Here is a 15914-nt window from a genome sequence, read left to right as displayed (position 1 = left end):
GGATAGGCTCAGAGATAAGTGGGTAAGACTGGATCACAATCTGTGATAGTGAACCCATTCAGCCACATGGAAAACCTCAGCAGAGTGTCTGTGGTGACAGAGTGATGTCTGCTTTTCACTTCAAGTCCTTAGAGGTTCTTGTCTGCAGGAACTTAAATGCTTTCACACCCTTAAAAATGTGCAAGAGCTCCAGTCCGGATGGTTTTCCAGCTGGGAGTCTTGATTTCCAAGAAGTTTCAACACCGGAATTGTTGGCAGAATCCCAGTTTTAACTTGTTTCCTGGGCAGAATAAAATGAATTTAGATGCATTATTTTGTGCATCTTAAAACAGATTTCCCATAACAGTCTAGGACAGTCTGGGCTTCGACACAATGGATTCCAAAGGTAAATGTGTTATAACGATAGGACGGTGTGCATCAGGTATCAGATGTCCCTTTCAAACAGTGTGTGGGATCATCTGGTCTTTGAACCTTTAAATCACACTCAGTTACCCACATATGAACAGTCCAAAACTCAGAGCAAAAGACTGGAACATTTGATCACTTTCAAATTGATTGATGGGCCATTTAACAGATATATTAACACTGACAATAGCTTCATCTCTTATGAATGTTATGATGTTATTAAGTTTTTTGTGGCTCTGCAACCACAGCAGTAAAACAGGCTTGTATTTTTGACTATGATAAGCTGCAGAACACATAAAATGATGACTTTCTCTGTCTGACTCAAAGCCTTCTATTTATGAGTGGTTTTATTCATATTTCTATAAACAAAGTCGTGCTATTAACTGGGACCGCAATGGGATTTCAACTATGAATCATGTATTCCTCATTAAAACTGGCTTATTATAAAAGCTCATTGCTTAACCCTGAAATAACAGTCTGTAATTTGTAATAAATTGACCATTCAAAATTAAATTGTGTTCCTCCAAAACACTAACTTAAAGTATTCACTAATTAAAATTGAATACAAATAATAACTGTTCTTAATGAGCCCGTCCTTAGACATCTAATTTAGAGTATGTTCTAAACACGTGTGGCATTGCTCCTGGTGACAGCTTTACTACCATTAAAAGGTTTAAATATATGTGTTTTTTGTTACATAATTCAAGCAATTTGGATGCAAAAAACGTAACAGTAAGACCCCCCCCCCAAAAAAATCTTGTTTATTCTTATAAAATGTCATTTGTAGTGGACATGGAATCAGTCTTTTCCACAAGAAGTACTGCAGCCTTTCCTTTGCAGGTCTCCCACAGAGACCTGGTGGTCTGACCTGGACTGGACTCTGCAGCTTGTGGCAGCCAGATGAAAGAGATGCAGGATGGTCCAGTTCTTTGTGTGACTTTGATATTGGATATAGGCTGATCATGCAGTCACACAGCTCAAAATCTGTTCTGCCTCACTCAGTTCTCCTGAAGTGATGAGAATGAGAAGAAGCGCTGTCCCTAACAAAGGACATGGGTTCAAATGTGTATTTAAAAATGTTTAAAATTAAAATACACTTCTGTATTTCAATATACTTAAGACTCTCATACATTAAGAAAAACAACATCCTTATGAAGCACAGAAACATTACATCTTAAATTTCATCATTTATCCCCTTCAATGCCATAAATTGTATTTGCTGCAATTCCTGCCATTTTGAAAAGACAGAAGAGGTGCTTTGTTGGCCACACCCCCGAGTTTGCTGCATCACCAGAGGGTCTTGGATGTGCTTTTTACAGTGCATCAGGATTCAAATTGACTGCATGCATGGTGGCTGAAATAAAGGCCACAGCGTCATGTCTCCCGCACAGAACAAACATGAACGGCAGGGTCACAGGAGGCGATACTGAGGAGCTGTTCTTCTCTGTGATATTGTGAGACGCTCCCCAGCTCAACACAGTAAACCAAAGGCATAGCCCCACCCATAAAAAGTGTGACCAATCACAGATCTTGAAACACTGTACTGGGTTTGAGTTGTAAAATTGACCTTGGCCTCAGCGAATAGCGCGGCGTGTGGGCGTGGTCACTAGTAGTTCGGTTGCACTGGACGTTGCCCATCAACTTTTGCTACTAGATGAGCGTTGTGCAAAGCTAGTTAGCTAACTACATAACATATACATGTATAAGCTAATTTGCGGACGCGCGCGGTGCATTTCTGCGTGTTTAATTCAGTCTGGGATCTGCAGTCGTCAACAGTCCAACAAATTCCAGAAGTGACGAGAAGACTCCATTTTCGTACGCTGCCGGGCTACCCAGCAAGACGGCGGAAAGCTAGCTGGTTATGTTGCTAGGCTAACTTTCCCTGCCAGGCGAACGGGAGCCAGAGCAAGCGAGCAGCTTGCGATAAATTGTCTATCTGACGATACTTTCGTTGACTACAAAAGACTCCCAGGTAGGTTTCCGAACACCACATTGCCAGTATGCATCACTGTGGGAGCATATTGCCGCACACGTCGGCTCTCAGGATCTGAATTTCAACAACGATGTGATGCAGTCATGTTGCGCTAGCCGCAGGCCGCTAGTGCTATCATAACGTTAGCTTCCTCACTCCTCAGCTGACAACCTAGCATGTTTTCCCAGCGATCTGACATGGTAAGCTAATGTGCTATGGAAGCTAACGTGATCCCAGTCACATTCCCAACTTGCACGTAACGTTATCATTTACTGGTTATCGTAAGCACGGGATACAGAGTGCAGATAATGACCGGGTTGCATGACGGGGCTGTGAGCTAACTTTAGCAAGTGAGCAAGTAACTGTTATGTTAATGTTATATCATCTGTAGACTGGATCAGCTGGAATGCCCAACTCATGATGATTGTGGTTTGTTGTTGTTGTTGTTGTTGTTGTTGTTGTCATAGCGTTATTCTGACCCTGTGATTGCAGCATGCTGATGGTGGGAGGCAATGGACGGATGCACTAGAATGAGTGTGAAGGAGCTGTGTGAGACGGATGACCTGGCCACCGGTTTGGTGCTGGACCCTCTGCTGGGCTTCAGCACCCACAAAATGAACATCAGGTAATCTGCCACTCAGGAAATATAAGTTCAAGTACCATCACAACCCTAGAGCCTAATTAAACCTCCATCACATCAGCATTTAAACATTGTTTATTTCTTGGGGGTTTCCACATTAGTAGAGCATTTTTAGTTCAGCATATTTGTATTTTTACTGGGACACGTATGTGCATGCCATGACACCCACACCTGTCCTCATGGTGTCTTATAACAGACACACATAGAGAGATGCATCTTCGTTTGCTGTCCAGGGTCTGTCCTGTGTTTACATGACAGATGTGAGTTTCGGCACAGTTCCAGCACACTGTCACTTCCATTTATAATCAAAGTAGGATTGTTGAAACTTATTGCCGACCTCAACACAAGAGTACATGTACTGTAATAATACTGTAATATGTGCTGTTCATGCTGTGATCAGTGCGTCATGCAGAGAAGTGTCTGCACACAGAAATGCTGTGATGATTTAAAGCGTTCTTGGTGGTGCAGGCTCCTGAAATCTGTATCTAAAGTTCCAGGTTAAAAACAGCATTTCACGCACACACGCCTTAGACTCACACAGACTGCGTTTAGGCTTCGTCCTGCCACTGTTTCTGCTCTTCTTACGCTCTGTTATCTGCCTTTCTGCTTTAGTCCCCCACCGGAGATCCGGCGTTGGGGTAATCTCAAAGAGACCCTGTTGCGTTTTCAGCGTACGCACGACTTCAACGCTACGTTCGAGGCGCTGACAGTGGGCGAGCTGGCTGGAGACTACTTTAATGCTCTGGGAAGTCATCGTCAGGAGCTGCTGAGGCAACATGTAGGCTGATGCTTAAACTTACAAATCTGTGTGAATATAAAACTTGACTAAATAACGTGCTTGGAAGTCTTTCTCTTTTATGATCTGTATCACGTTCACAGAAGTGTGCCATTGCTGTATGAATTTGTCACTCACACGTGAGAGCACAGTTCAAACCATCTGTAATGTCTGCAGGTGTATCGCTACCTCAGTGCCTTCCTGTTGGATAGCGGTGTCAAGATCGAGTCCTGTGACAGATACTCCTCAGAGACCAACGGAGCAAAGATAACCTCGACGAGGCACTGGTAACCGCTCACACTCCAAACATTGTCAAGGCAACCTGTAGCTGAACTGTTTGTGTTGTGTGTGTTTTTTTTTTTAATACAGATACTTTATGTGACACTTGAATTGTCTGTTTGCAGGTTTGCAGGAGAGCGGGTGGAGGTCCTGCTGGGCTGCATAGCAGAGCTGAGCCCCGCTGACAGCGCCGTGCTGAGGGCAGGAGTCAATGACTTCAGCGTGATGTATTCCACACGCAAACGCTGCGCTCAGCTCTGGCTCGGCCCTGCAGCTTTCATTAACCATGGTGAGTTTGTTTGTATTCATGACTCACTCTTTCCAAGTACACGTACGCACACAGATGTGCCAGGTCAAAATTTTCATAGCTGATAGGGCATAGGAGTGCCTGTCTGTGAGCTTTGTCAGCAGAAGGACTCCACCTGCCAGGAGTAAATCTTAAAAGTCTGTGATCCATGTGTCAACAAAAGATAATCCATGTATCAACAATCAAAACAAAAGATTGGAGGCTGCTATCACTCAACCATTAAGTCTCTGTCGTTTAGTTCCTAATGTTTGGTTACTGATATTCATACTGAAAGAGGCCCGTGATTTAAATTCCAACCATTTACGACACTTAAAAAATGTTGATTTTTTTTTTTTTAATTTTTTGGTGGTGAAAAATGACTTTGAGTCGTTGATTCCTGCGACAGACTGCAGATATGTCTGATCACCTGTAACAGAAACAGTCTGTTCAAGCGTTTCTGCTTTGATCAGAATCCAGATACAAAATCAAACACTCCATCGTCTCCAGGTGTTTCTGTCATTGACAAATTGTCCTCATCAGTGTGATGTCTGCCTGTGTCATGAGCTCCCCTCAACACTGTCAACGCATGATGTACGTTATGTTGCACTAACAAAGCACTTTATTAGCAATTTATGTTGAAAATCTCAAAAAATAGTCTTTCAAACTGAGAGTTTAATAGTTTAGTTTAAATTCCAAGAAAGAAATTATGTTTCTAAAATAATTCAAATGTGTCGTAAAAACATCTTAATGTGACAAGACTCCCGTATCGTCATGTGTTTGAGTCTTCTCACACTGTTCCCTTCGCTAGTTTGAAAAATTCTGCTGCACATGTAGATGAATGAGTGCAAATGAACTTAATGCCAAAAGCAGATTTATCATAAACACATTTTTCACTACAGAAAAAACTGCGCCTTAATTCACGTATAGTTGCGAGTGTTTGTCGAAGCCTCGGCTGCGTCTGAATCATAAATACGGACACAAATCAAAAACTGTCCTGTGTGAAGCTGAAACGAATAGTTAATTAATGAATTAGTTGATTGACAGGAAAATTGTCTCATGAAACGTTCAAACCTAAAGTCAGTTCCTGCTCCTAAAATGTGAGCATTTGCTACTTTTCATGGTCTTGTATGATAATAAGTTGAATCTTTGTGGGTTTTGGACTGTTGGTCAGATAACACATGAGTTTAAGTCAGTCACCTTGAGCTGTGGGCAGTTGTGATCTACGTTTTTTTCTGTTTATTGATATTTTATCGAACAAAGCAGTTAGGCACAACAAAAAGTGAGTCATATGATTCTTTTATTTTTCCATAATTGCATCACATGAACATTTTGCCATTCGTAGAAGTCGTTAGAGCAGAAGAGCACACGGCCGCGCTCGTCACAGATCGAGTGTCAGCTCCTGCTACGAACTGTAACATGCAGAAGGTCCAATGAAATTTTGGTTAATTCTTCCGTCTGTGCAGAGGCCAGTTTCTGACAAGATCTTCTAATAGTGTTTGAGAGTTAATCAGCTTAGCCTTTGAGCCTTTGCAAGATGAATTCAGCACAAGCCAGCTGATCAACAAAATGTGGAGTCTTTTATTCATCGCTGTGATTGAATTAATAACTGAAATCTTTCATCTCTGTGTTTTTCTCTCTTCATTTGGCCTTCTGGATTGAAGACTGCAAGCCAAACTGCAAGGTAATCAAAAACACACATGAATGTTGATGCATCACTCTGAGAAATGTTTAATCTAGAAAGGTTTCTAAAGTTTAATCTTGGATAAAGAATCACACTGGTTTACTGTCTTTGCTGCTCTGTGTTAACGATCCCATGGGCCAACCAACCTTTGTCTTTGTCTTTTGCTGTTTTTTTCCCTTCTTCACCCGCCCAGTTCGTCCCTGGTGAGAAGAATATCGCTTGTGTTGAGGTGATTCGACCCATCTCACCTGGGGAGGAGATCACGTGTTACTATGGTGCCAGCTTTTTTGGAGAAGGCAATGAAATGTGTGAATGCTGCACCTGTGAGAGGTGTGTCCATCATATGATCAGACGTTGTCTTTATTATACCCAGTTTTCTTTTCTGAGAGCTGAAGATTTTGTTTATCAGAAGAGGTTTTAGATGTTTCACTTAAATAATATCATTTTTGTATTTTCAACTGTTCTTCAGGAACGGAGAGGGTCACTTCAAACACAGAGGGAAGCAGCCTGAATGTGAAGAAACAAAGGACCCTTTGGGCCAGAAGTACAGACTGAGAGAGAGATTTCTCCGTCATCACAGAGAGAAGGGTCACTTTCCTACGAGGCCGATCGTACCAGGAATACACTCAGGTATCTTTAAAGGTAACCTCTTTAGGATTTTCTCTGAAATGATCTCAGCTGTTGTTAATTATACTAAGTGAAAAGTAATGCTTAGCACAGCAATGGCAACACTTCTAAGTACTGTTAAAATGAAAGCAATAAAATGCACATTGACAGTCGGCTGAGTCAGACAGAAAATTTTTGACTTCCTAAAATCCCTCTCGCCACCACAGAACTGGCTCGGAACCAGCTCGCAGGGATGTAAGCTGTACAGTGCAATTATGCAGCAGTAATGTCAAGAATAACAGCTTGTAATACTAAAAGCTCAACAGTCTGCTCGTCACTCCAGTAGCTGTTAAATGCACCATCAAATTGAAAGCCTGAAGGAAAACCAGTGCTGCTCCTTCATTAAGGTCCATGCAGCCCAGAATCTGTACAGACCTCGCTGTAATTCTGGGTTTAGACAGAATTAAGACAACAAAACGCCTGTTCAGGTTACCTTTTGTGTATTGTAGATTTCAGCACACTTTAACTACACACAGATCTAATCTCTGAACTGCTTAATGAAACATGTTTGCTGTCATTTAGGAATTGATTTTTCTATTTTTCATTTGTTGTTTTTGTTTCCAAAAATGTCCCCTGACTGATTTCAGTGGAGACCTCGTGCAATTAATTATGGGGCAGCTCTAATACTGTTGTGACTCAGTGTTTTGCTGAAATTGCAAAGCCGTGGTGACGGTGTTGCTGCAGAAAGGCGCAGGACTTTTTATGTCAAACATGATAGAATCCAGGTTGAAAATCATCGAGGTAACCTTTTAACGGCTTTGAAAATTGCATCATCTGCTGCTGCAAAATAATTTCCACCAGACATCTCTGTGCAGTGAAACAAGATCCGGCTAATGCAGCCAGTAAGCTGGTAATGAACACGTTTGTCTCACTCTCTCAAACAAATTTGAGAGTTGAATAGCTCTGATGGTTGTTAATGCAGTCCTCCAGAGCCGGCTCACGTACATGTTTGAAATATGATCTACTGCTTCATTTGGGCCTGTTTTAAAAAAATCGATGGCGTAACATAGAATCTGCAGACGCACGTTCGCTGAAATAGCTGATTTCATCATACGTAGTCCCCTACATTACTATTGGTAGTACAGTTCAGATTACATCGCATGCAAGCATGGAGGAGCAGTGATTCAGCAGAGGGGGGGGTTGTGTGGGTCTTTTCAAGCATGAGAACTGGCCCCGTAGTTGCTTGACATGTTAGTTATACAAATTCCTTACACTTTTATCATGCAAGGAATTGTTAGGTCCTTTTAGCTTGAATATGGATTGATTATTGAAAGTTTAACTCAGTCAGTGATCTTATACACATGTTTCGTTGTATAAAATGCACGTCGTAACCCAAACAATAAGCAAATATGCAAGAATGACACCATTTGTCATATTTTCCACTGTTGCTCTGATCTGTTTTGGACCAAGATACATGATTGGTTGCTTCATGGTAAAGAGAAAATGTGCTAGAACTAGCTGCAGATATTCCAGAGTCGGTGTCATCTTTGCACATCCTGGACACCTTTCTGAGTCGCATGCGTAATCATTATATTGTTAATAATTCAATAGTATGTCAGTGTTTTCATTTCGTATTTAAAGCACTGCATGATTTTCATGTGTTGCTCAATAAACATGCTGTTAGAAAAGAGGTGCTTTCACATTCAGCAGCTTCGACTTCAACTGCTTCTTTGTTGTTGTCTTTCATTCGTAGCCATCCCCTCAAGGAATTCCTTTACCCAGCAGATGAGGAGAAACGCCTTGAAGAACAGAAAATTTAGTCAAACAAAGAAGTGGAGACGAGAGAAGCACAGACGATCAGGAAAGCACCCGTTGAAATCGTCCACAGTAAAACAGCGTCGGACAGTTCCACTTTTGTCCCAGGTTACTCTGAGGGACCTTAGAATTAGAGTACGACGCCACTCGGTGGATTTCTTGCTCAATTGTAAGGATCCAAAAAGCAAAGAAAGGGCCTTGCTTCAACAGCTGGAGGAAGCGAAGCCGGACGACAACAAGCTGATTGAACTGAATTCAGCTGGTGAAGAAAATAACAACAGTGAGGTAAACCTGAAGCCTTTCACTCTAAATTCCTCCATGTCTGTTCATCAGAAAAGACCTCCAGTAAGTAGCACAGGCCTTAATGGAAAGTCTGTTAGAGTGTTGGAAAGGCGGGCAGTTCACAAGAAGACGAGAGCAAGAAACATGGACGACACAACGCTCGCACATCAAACAGAGTCCAATAACGCAGCCAACAATGCAACTGTTTGTCACCCTGTCAAAAATGACAAAACATGCAATGCAATAGATCGTGAAAAGATCGAAAAAGAGAGTCAAAGCAGCAAGTGCAGCAGCATTGAATCCTGTGTCATAGACACGACTCAAAATGCAGCTGCTGAGCCGAAAGAGCACAGGACCGCGAGGGCTTCATCGATGTTAGAAGTTCGTCAGAGTGTCACAGATAGATCGAAGAAAGCCGGGGACAATCCATTAATATCTTTGAAGCAATACCTTACAGTCAACCTAACGAGGTTATCAGTGCCACAAAGCGTAGTAACAGAAAAGACTTTTGAAGACAGGAAAGGAAGCGTGGCGGTACGAGGAAGGAGCAGGCAGAGTCTTAGACCAGCAGTTCTGACGGTACAGTCGGAAAGAAGAGCGTCCAGAGCTCAGCAAAGGCAGGGTGGAAGTTCAGAGATCCGCACAGCAGAAGGTAACAGAGGGGTGAGGGAAATGTTTTTCAAGGCCATCAATAAAGTAAATGTAAGGAAGCGACACACAGGTGAATCTGTCGGTGATTCATTCCACAGTGACAAAGGGGAGAATGACAAGGTGATTGAAATACAAACGGTGTCAGAAGAAAAAGGTGATATCCAGAAGGAGCAGCAGGATGTTGAAAAAGGCAAAATTGAAGACCAGAAAAAAGAGAGAAATGCTGCAGCAACAGTTGTGGAATGTAAAAGTAACGGATCCCTGGAAGACATGAAGGAGTCCAAATGTAAAATAGTGCCCAGTGCAAAACCTAGAGGACAAAATAACAGGTGTCTTAGAAATAAAGTCAAGGATACATGCAAGGAGCAAGAGGGAGTTGTTAAACCATCAGAACAAATGACAAGAAGTGCAAATAAACAGCCAGCAAGTAGGCATGAAGAAGATATTGTCATAAAGCAGGCAAAGGTTCTGCTATCAGATATTTTAAGAAAAGGTAAACCCTTAATAGATAAGAGATTACACGGAGATATAGTCGGGAGAGGGTTTTCCATGTTGGTCTCTAAAGAGATGCAGAGTGCTGAGGAGGAAGGAGAGCAGACTGAAATAAACGGAGGCAGGTACCATGGTTCAGTGCAGACGAGGATTATGAGGCAACGAAAGATGAGGCCTAGATCAGCCAAAGCAAAAGCAGAAAGTAAGCAAAGCACCAAGGGACAGTTGAGCAAAGAAGTTCCAGCCGCAGTGAAGACTCAGTTGAGTGAGGAAAGTTTGCAGCTTCAGTCGCCACAGACACAGAATAACCCACCGGCCACCTGCCTCAACCCACTACCTCATAACTCACTAATTTCAGCAAAAGCCACGAGCAGTCTGCATCCAGACACCAATCCACAGGCACACATACAGTCCAACATACCTCTGAAGAAACGTACATTTCGCAGCTCTGTGGAAGTGGACTCTGAACAAGGCTTGAATTCTGCTTCAGATCAAGCGTCTAAAGAAGCCGCTGAGGTAAATTCATCCACAGAGCTGAGGCAGGACCTCACCCCGTGTTCAGAGGAGAGTAGCACAGTGAAAAGAGATGGTAAAAGCAGATTGAGGAGAACAGAGGTCCAGAGGTTAACCCCCAAAAGGATCACGACCTTTAACCGAGTGCTTCGCTCAAGAGCTAATGAGGTTCAGCGCAGCCATTTATTGAGGAAAGTTAGAAAGTGTAAATTAGAGAAGCAGCTTGAGGATGACGTCGACAAGACTCAGACACTAGAGAGTGATAAGCTTACTGAGGACAAACAAGCTGAGGATCCTGCTAAAATCCAAGGGCAGTGTGGTAAAAGCGCAGCTCCAAATGAAGCTCAGAAGGAAGATAGGCTGGAAACGTTAATCCAGCAAAGTTATTTGGAGGACACAAAGCCGGACCTCAATTTTAAGATTCGTTTTAAGAGGAAGAGAGGGAGAGTATGGGAGATGCAGAGTCAAGGAATTGAAAATATGGAATTAAAAATAGAAAAGGGAGATGAGTGTGTGACATGCGATCCTTTTAAAGCCATCATGGATTCTGTATCAGTTTTAAACATGGAGATGGAGGCAGCTCAGGCTCACGTGCACGCCAGCAAGAGGTCAAAGAACAGGTTGCATCGTTTGAAAAAACGAGGCGAGAGGCTTCGTGAAAGGCGACCCGCAAATGTGACCGCAGACGGAAAATCAGGCAAAGTCCTTGAAAATGTGTACGGAACCAGTGACAAAGTGGAAACTAAAGAGAAGCTGGACGGGGTGCTTCTAGATGGAGTCAAGCTGCTTCCAGAAAAGGTCGAGAGTTGTAGAAATGACAGTAATGGGTTATCAGCTGTGGGGCAAGAAACAAAAATTGAGGATCGTTTTGTAAAGAATTGCTGCTTGTTTGAAAGTGGGACACAGCAGAAACTGGAGCCTGAAATGGATGTAAATGGTTTTCCATTACCAGTAATTAAACTACGCAGAAAAACCGAGGACATTTGGGAGGTGGACAGCAAAGAGGAGCTCCGGCAGACTGAGCTTAAAGTAGAGCCCATTGTTAAGAAAGAGATGAAGGGTCACATTTTAGGGAAACAAAAGAAAGGGTGTCTCGATTTTAGCAAGTTCAAAGAGGAGTTCCCATCTTTGCAGAGACTGAACAGCAACTCGGCCCTTCTCAAAACAGAACCGCCACCGTTTTCCTTATCTCTGTCACCACTGTCTCTATCTTCCCCTCTTAATGACAATAAAGCTGAAGGTATATCCTTAGCTGCGGATACAGTCACTGAAAGGCCAGAGATGAACAGCGGAGGAAGGAAACAGAGGCACAAAATGGAGAGAACTCGCAAGTGTGGGCCTGTAGAAACACCCACCACTTGTCTTAGTCACACACTCCAACAAATTGACAACAGTCTCTCGAAGCTCTCTGAGGGCTTGTGTTCATCTCAGACTTTGGAAAAGCCAACAGCCTGCTCCAGCGCCTCTAATTCCGTCATCCAGCCCCCATCCCAGTCTCCTCCATTCACAACTGCAGATAACATGCTCTCCGGTGAACCCAGCTTCACGAACTGCTGTGACGATATTCTGGACTTTCAGTGTCTCAACTTTGAGGGGTATTATCAGCCACAGAATATACTTCCATCCTCCCCGTCAGATCTGTGTTCACTGGATCCACCCACAGATCCTTTCAGCAGTCCGCTCTCTCACAGCCCATCTGATACCTGGACCACTGAAACGCCATACCTCGGCCCTCCCAGTCCAGGAAATAACTTCACCAGTGAGGATCTGCAGTTTTTTCCAGGTCTGATTTCTTCCAAAAGTGACTCTGCTCCTCTGGAATGTGAAGCGAAGGATACCTCCAAAGACAGAAACCCACCCATCCCTGGTTTCAGTTTTTCAGCTCTTGGCAACTCTGACGTGACTGCTAAAGATCGGATTGTAAGTAGAAACCCAGGACTGAGGCTGTCCCGAGAAGACCTCAAAGCTCAGCCCTTGTCCGTCGTCAGCAAGCCTCGGCTGTTTGGCACAACGTCATCTGTGACATCACAAACTCCCGTTGCTTTAACCCAACCGGCCTTCAACGTCAAGCCGAGCACCAGTCAGCTAAAAGGCCCCTCTAACCTGAGAACCCAGGGCCCCTTCCATCGCATGACCATTCCCAGTAAATCCCAGTCTTTTGGAAGTAGTCAGCCAAACACAGTCAGAGGGGTGTCCCAGAGCTGCTTGACTAAATCTGCCCCGCCATCTCAAATGTCCAACAGATTCCTCTCTCCTCAACTCTTCACTGTGAAAAACCCCAATCCTCCAGACAATCCATTCAAATTCCACGAGAAAACCTCGACAGTGATTCACAGGGTGCTCAAGTTTCAGGGGGGGAACCAGACTCAGAACTTGTACAGTGCACCCTGCAAAGAGACCGTGGCTGCTGGCGGCCCGATCATCACATCCAGACCGCTCGGTGCAAAATCAGGTGCTTTTGAGAAGCAAAGTCAGAAACTGCTTGTTAGTACAGACAGTCACAAAGGCCATATCTCTGTTCAAGGGTTTGGCAAGGATGTTGGCCATCTTGGTTCCCCCATCCCCAACAGGTCTAACCTTCATTTCAACAAACCCCACGCATCTATCCCTCAGTCTTTTGCTAAAAGTAAGATGTCGTCTGACAAACATGAAAGCGCTGAAACCCACACCTACAAAAACCTTTCAACGCTGCCGAGACCCTTTTTCTCCCCTAGCAAAATGTCTGAGGGTTATTCCTCACCAGACAAGAGTTTAAGACAAGATAAATCCACTACGCCGACCTCAGACAAGCACCAGCCATGTTACACTCAGCAGGACCCCTTTGATTTTAGCTTTGGCTCGTCCCTTTCGCCCATGTCTCAGCACAACAGCCCCCAAGTGATCCACAGCACGCCTCCTGGTACGCCAGCACCAGCAAACAAGAGTCAATCCACAACCTCAACCTCCTCAGCCTCTTTCCCTTATGGCTACCAAGGTCCCCCTTATGTACTAAATTTCAGTGGAGATCATTCACTGACCCTGGGTCTCAGGGACGGGCCTGAGGGTTACCCAGGATTGGGCTCTGCAAACTACACCTACCACTGCCTGATGGAGCCTTCGGGCACCCAAGGGCGGCTGGTTCTCGAGCCCTGCGGACCCCAGCTGTCTAACCCAGCGTCTTTTTCCTTGGGTGGATTTTCAGGGCTCAAAGGTCAGGACGAACACTGCAGGAAGGACGTGCAGCAGCAGTGCCAGCCTGGGGATCACCAAGGCCCACCACACTACGAACCTGTTACGTCTCACTCCATGGGTGCTACAAAACCCAAGAGAGTGAGGTTAGTGGTAACAGACGGCACCGTAGACTTAGATCTCCAGTATTCAGATTGATTTCTACCCGCCAGAGTCACTGGATCCCACAGTTTATTTGGATGTTGTTCTGCTCAAGGCGGATTACACAGAATCTGCCCAGGATGTTTTTGTAAACACTGTAATTCATAGTCTGCCAGTTATTAAAGCCCGCTGACTGATTGACATTTTTCTAAATCATTATTTTGACGGACTGTTAATGTATGAATGACTTGTACAGGGTTTTATGTAAAGCGGGCGCATCAGCGTGTTTTAACTACTGTATGATTTTTACAAAAATGAAATATCCACTACAATTTGCTGCGAATACCAAATTAAGAATGCATAAAGAAAACAAAGCATTAATATATTTGTGACTTGGAGTTACAGGCCCTGTAAACCTTGAAAGCCCTCTTACTGTACTGTAACATAGCTGTATGAATTTTTCTATACCATGTATGGCAGTAGACACAGGAGCGCCACCATTGGTTGCTGGTACTTGTAAAAAGGCAGCTTTTTGCCTCAGTCTTTGATATGTTCTTGTGACTTTTTGAAGCACCTGTTGAAACAGTCCACCCTCGTTTTTTATACTCACAGTAAGCTCTTTTCTCACTTTGTGTTTGTAACTAACTGTGTGCGAGTGTTTGCATGCGTTTGGCAGTCGGGTCTCGAGGGATCAAAGTGTGGTCGCACCTGATCGTACGACTGTTGCTCTGCCAAATTTTTGTAAGATCGTTAGTGCATCAATGAAAGGTTTGTGCATGAACAGTGTACAGTACAACGATTTCCCAACTGGAAACAGTATATGTTTAAGGACAGCTGTGCCGGGTGAAGACATGCGTGACATGAAGTGCAGCTTTCCACAGCTGCTCTCTTGAGTACACATGTGGACGAGTGAGAGGGAGAAACTGCAATATGTGTTTTGTAGGTCGGTTGTGCTTAATGGATTGAAGCAAAGTACAACATGAAATCTTTGTAATGGGAGTTCTCCCGATTGGAAGTTTAAAAGAAATTTTACAATTTTGGATCAAGAAAAGGGACAATCTTCTCACAGAGTAACTCACTTTTGTCATTTATTTGACCTTATTTTCAAAGGTGTTAATGATTGTTAAGGAGCGAGAGCAGAAGGAGAAGTTCATCACCTGCATTAGTTCGTCTTTTATTTTGTCGTTGCTGATGGAGCTACATGTTCGTCGGTGTTTCTGTTGTGAGCAGAGTTATTTGCTGTCGATTGTGGAAGTCACACCAGCATTCCCCTCATGTCATGATGTATGTTTGGTGTCTTTGGCCTGGAGAGTTCAGTGTGACTGCACAGCATTACATTACTACCATGAAAATGTACTGTCTTGATATGGAAAGGCCAATTATTTATTTTAATATCCTCATCCTTGAAATGGTGCTTTAATGTAATTTATATTTCACATTCATTGTTTGAACTATTAAATGTTTTTTATTATTATTTAATGGGACAAAATACTGAACTAAATATTTACATCGAGTATTTAATTTCGAAGCCTTTGACATCCAGTTTTTCAGTTGTCACAGGTGAAACTTTCTCTGTCTTTTTTCTAATTGGCAGTTAGTCTTACTGAAAGTCTGCTGTAGAAATGTACAAATGTAGCCTATATCATTAAAGACACTTAATTCTTTTTGTATTTCCTGTCTTTGACTGGACTTTTGTACTGTGTGTGTGTGTGTGTGTGTGTGTGTGTGTGTGTGAGAAGGGAAAACATTCAAATGCAAAGATGTTACAAAACAACAAAATTGCTAATTCTGACTTCATTGGTGATGTCAGTCCTTCAGTTGTATGAAGTAAGTACAAGTGATGGGACGGCGCCCGTGTTAACGTGATCGCTCATCCGTATCATCACTCAGCTGATTGGTTAAGACATCTTCTCCCATTGCTTGAACTGCGTCTGATGGATATTAATCCAATGACGCCTCTCTGTTGTGTCCCTCTGAATCATTCAGCTGTTATAGTATTCAGATGAGGGCTGCATTTAACCGTTATTGTCATTATCAATGAATCAGCTGATTATTTTCCTGATTAATCAGTTAATTGTTTTGCCTATAAAAAACATCAAAGGGCAGCCTCTTTGAACTGCTTGTCATGTCCAACAGATGTCCAAAGATAATCAATTTGCTGTCATATAAGATGGTGTGAAATCCTCTCAAATGAGAATGTTTGACATG

The 15914-nt window shown here is 43.2% G+C and overlaps 1 protein-coding gene across 3 annotated transcripts; it reads left to right on the top strand.

The window, feature by feature from the left end:
• Window positions 1–2004: 2004 nt before the first annotated feature.
• Window positions 2005–15376, top strand: kmt5c (lysine methyltransferase 5C). Of its 3 annotated transcripts, none has more exons than XM_076752584.1 (9): window positions 2005–2377; window positions 2870–3002; window positions 3630–3795; window positions 3970–4079; window positions 4197–4360; window positions 6019–6038; window positions 6232–6368; window positions 6508–6680; window positions 8398–15376. In XM_076752584.1, the coding sequence occupies exons 2-9, from the start codon at window positions 2890–2892 to the stop codon at window positions 13761–13763; spliced, it is 6249 nt and encodes a 2082-aa protein (XP_076608699.1). In that variant the 5' UTR covers window positions 2005–2377; window positions 2870–2889; the 3' UTR covers window positions 13764–15376. The 3 variants fall into 3 exon arrangements, with proteins under 3 accessions (XP_076608699.1, XP_076608700.1, XP_076608701.1); XM_076752585.1 differs by having other exon boundaries at window positions 2014–2377; window positions 2845–3002; XM_076752586.1 differs by having other exon boundaries at window positions 2017–2377; window positions 6508–6668.
• The last annotated feature ends 538 nt before the right edge of the window (window positions 15377–15914 follow it).

Source organism: Chaetodon auriga, chromosome 16 (assembly GCF_051107435.1).
Source record: "Chaetodon auriga isolate fChaAug3 chromosome 16, fChaAug3.hap1, whole genome shotgun sequence".
In the NCBI taxonomy this organism is placed as follows: Eukaryota; Metazoa; Chordata; class Actinopteri; order Chaetodontiformes; family Chaetodontidae; genus Chaetodon; species Chaetodon auriga.
Note: the sequence above shows the minus strand (reverse complement) of the source record. Positions and strands in the feature narration are given on the sequence as shown.

Excerpts from the sequence above, each read along its gene's own strand:
- kmt5c (XM_076752584.1), top strand. The coding sequence starts at position 2,890 with ATGGACGGATGCACTAGAATGAGTGTGAAGGAGCTGTGTGAGACGGAT. Across the intron at positions 3,003-3,629 it reads ACCCACAAAATGAACATCAG|TCCCCCACCGGAGATCCGGC; the intron begins GTAATCTGCCAC and ends TTTCTGCTTTAG. Across the intron at positions 3,796-3,969 it reads AGGAGCTGCTGAGGCAACAT|GTGTATCGCTACCTCAGTGC; the intron begins GTAGGCTGATGC and ends TAATGTCTGCAG.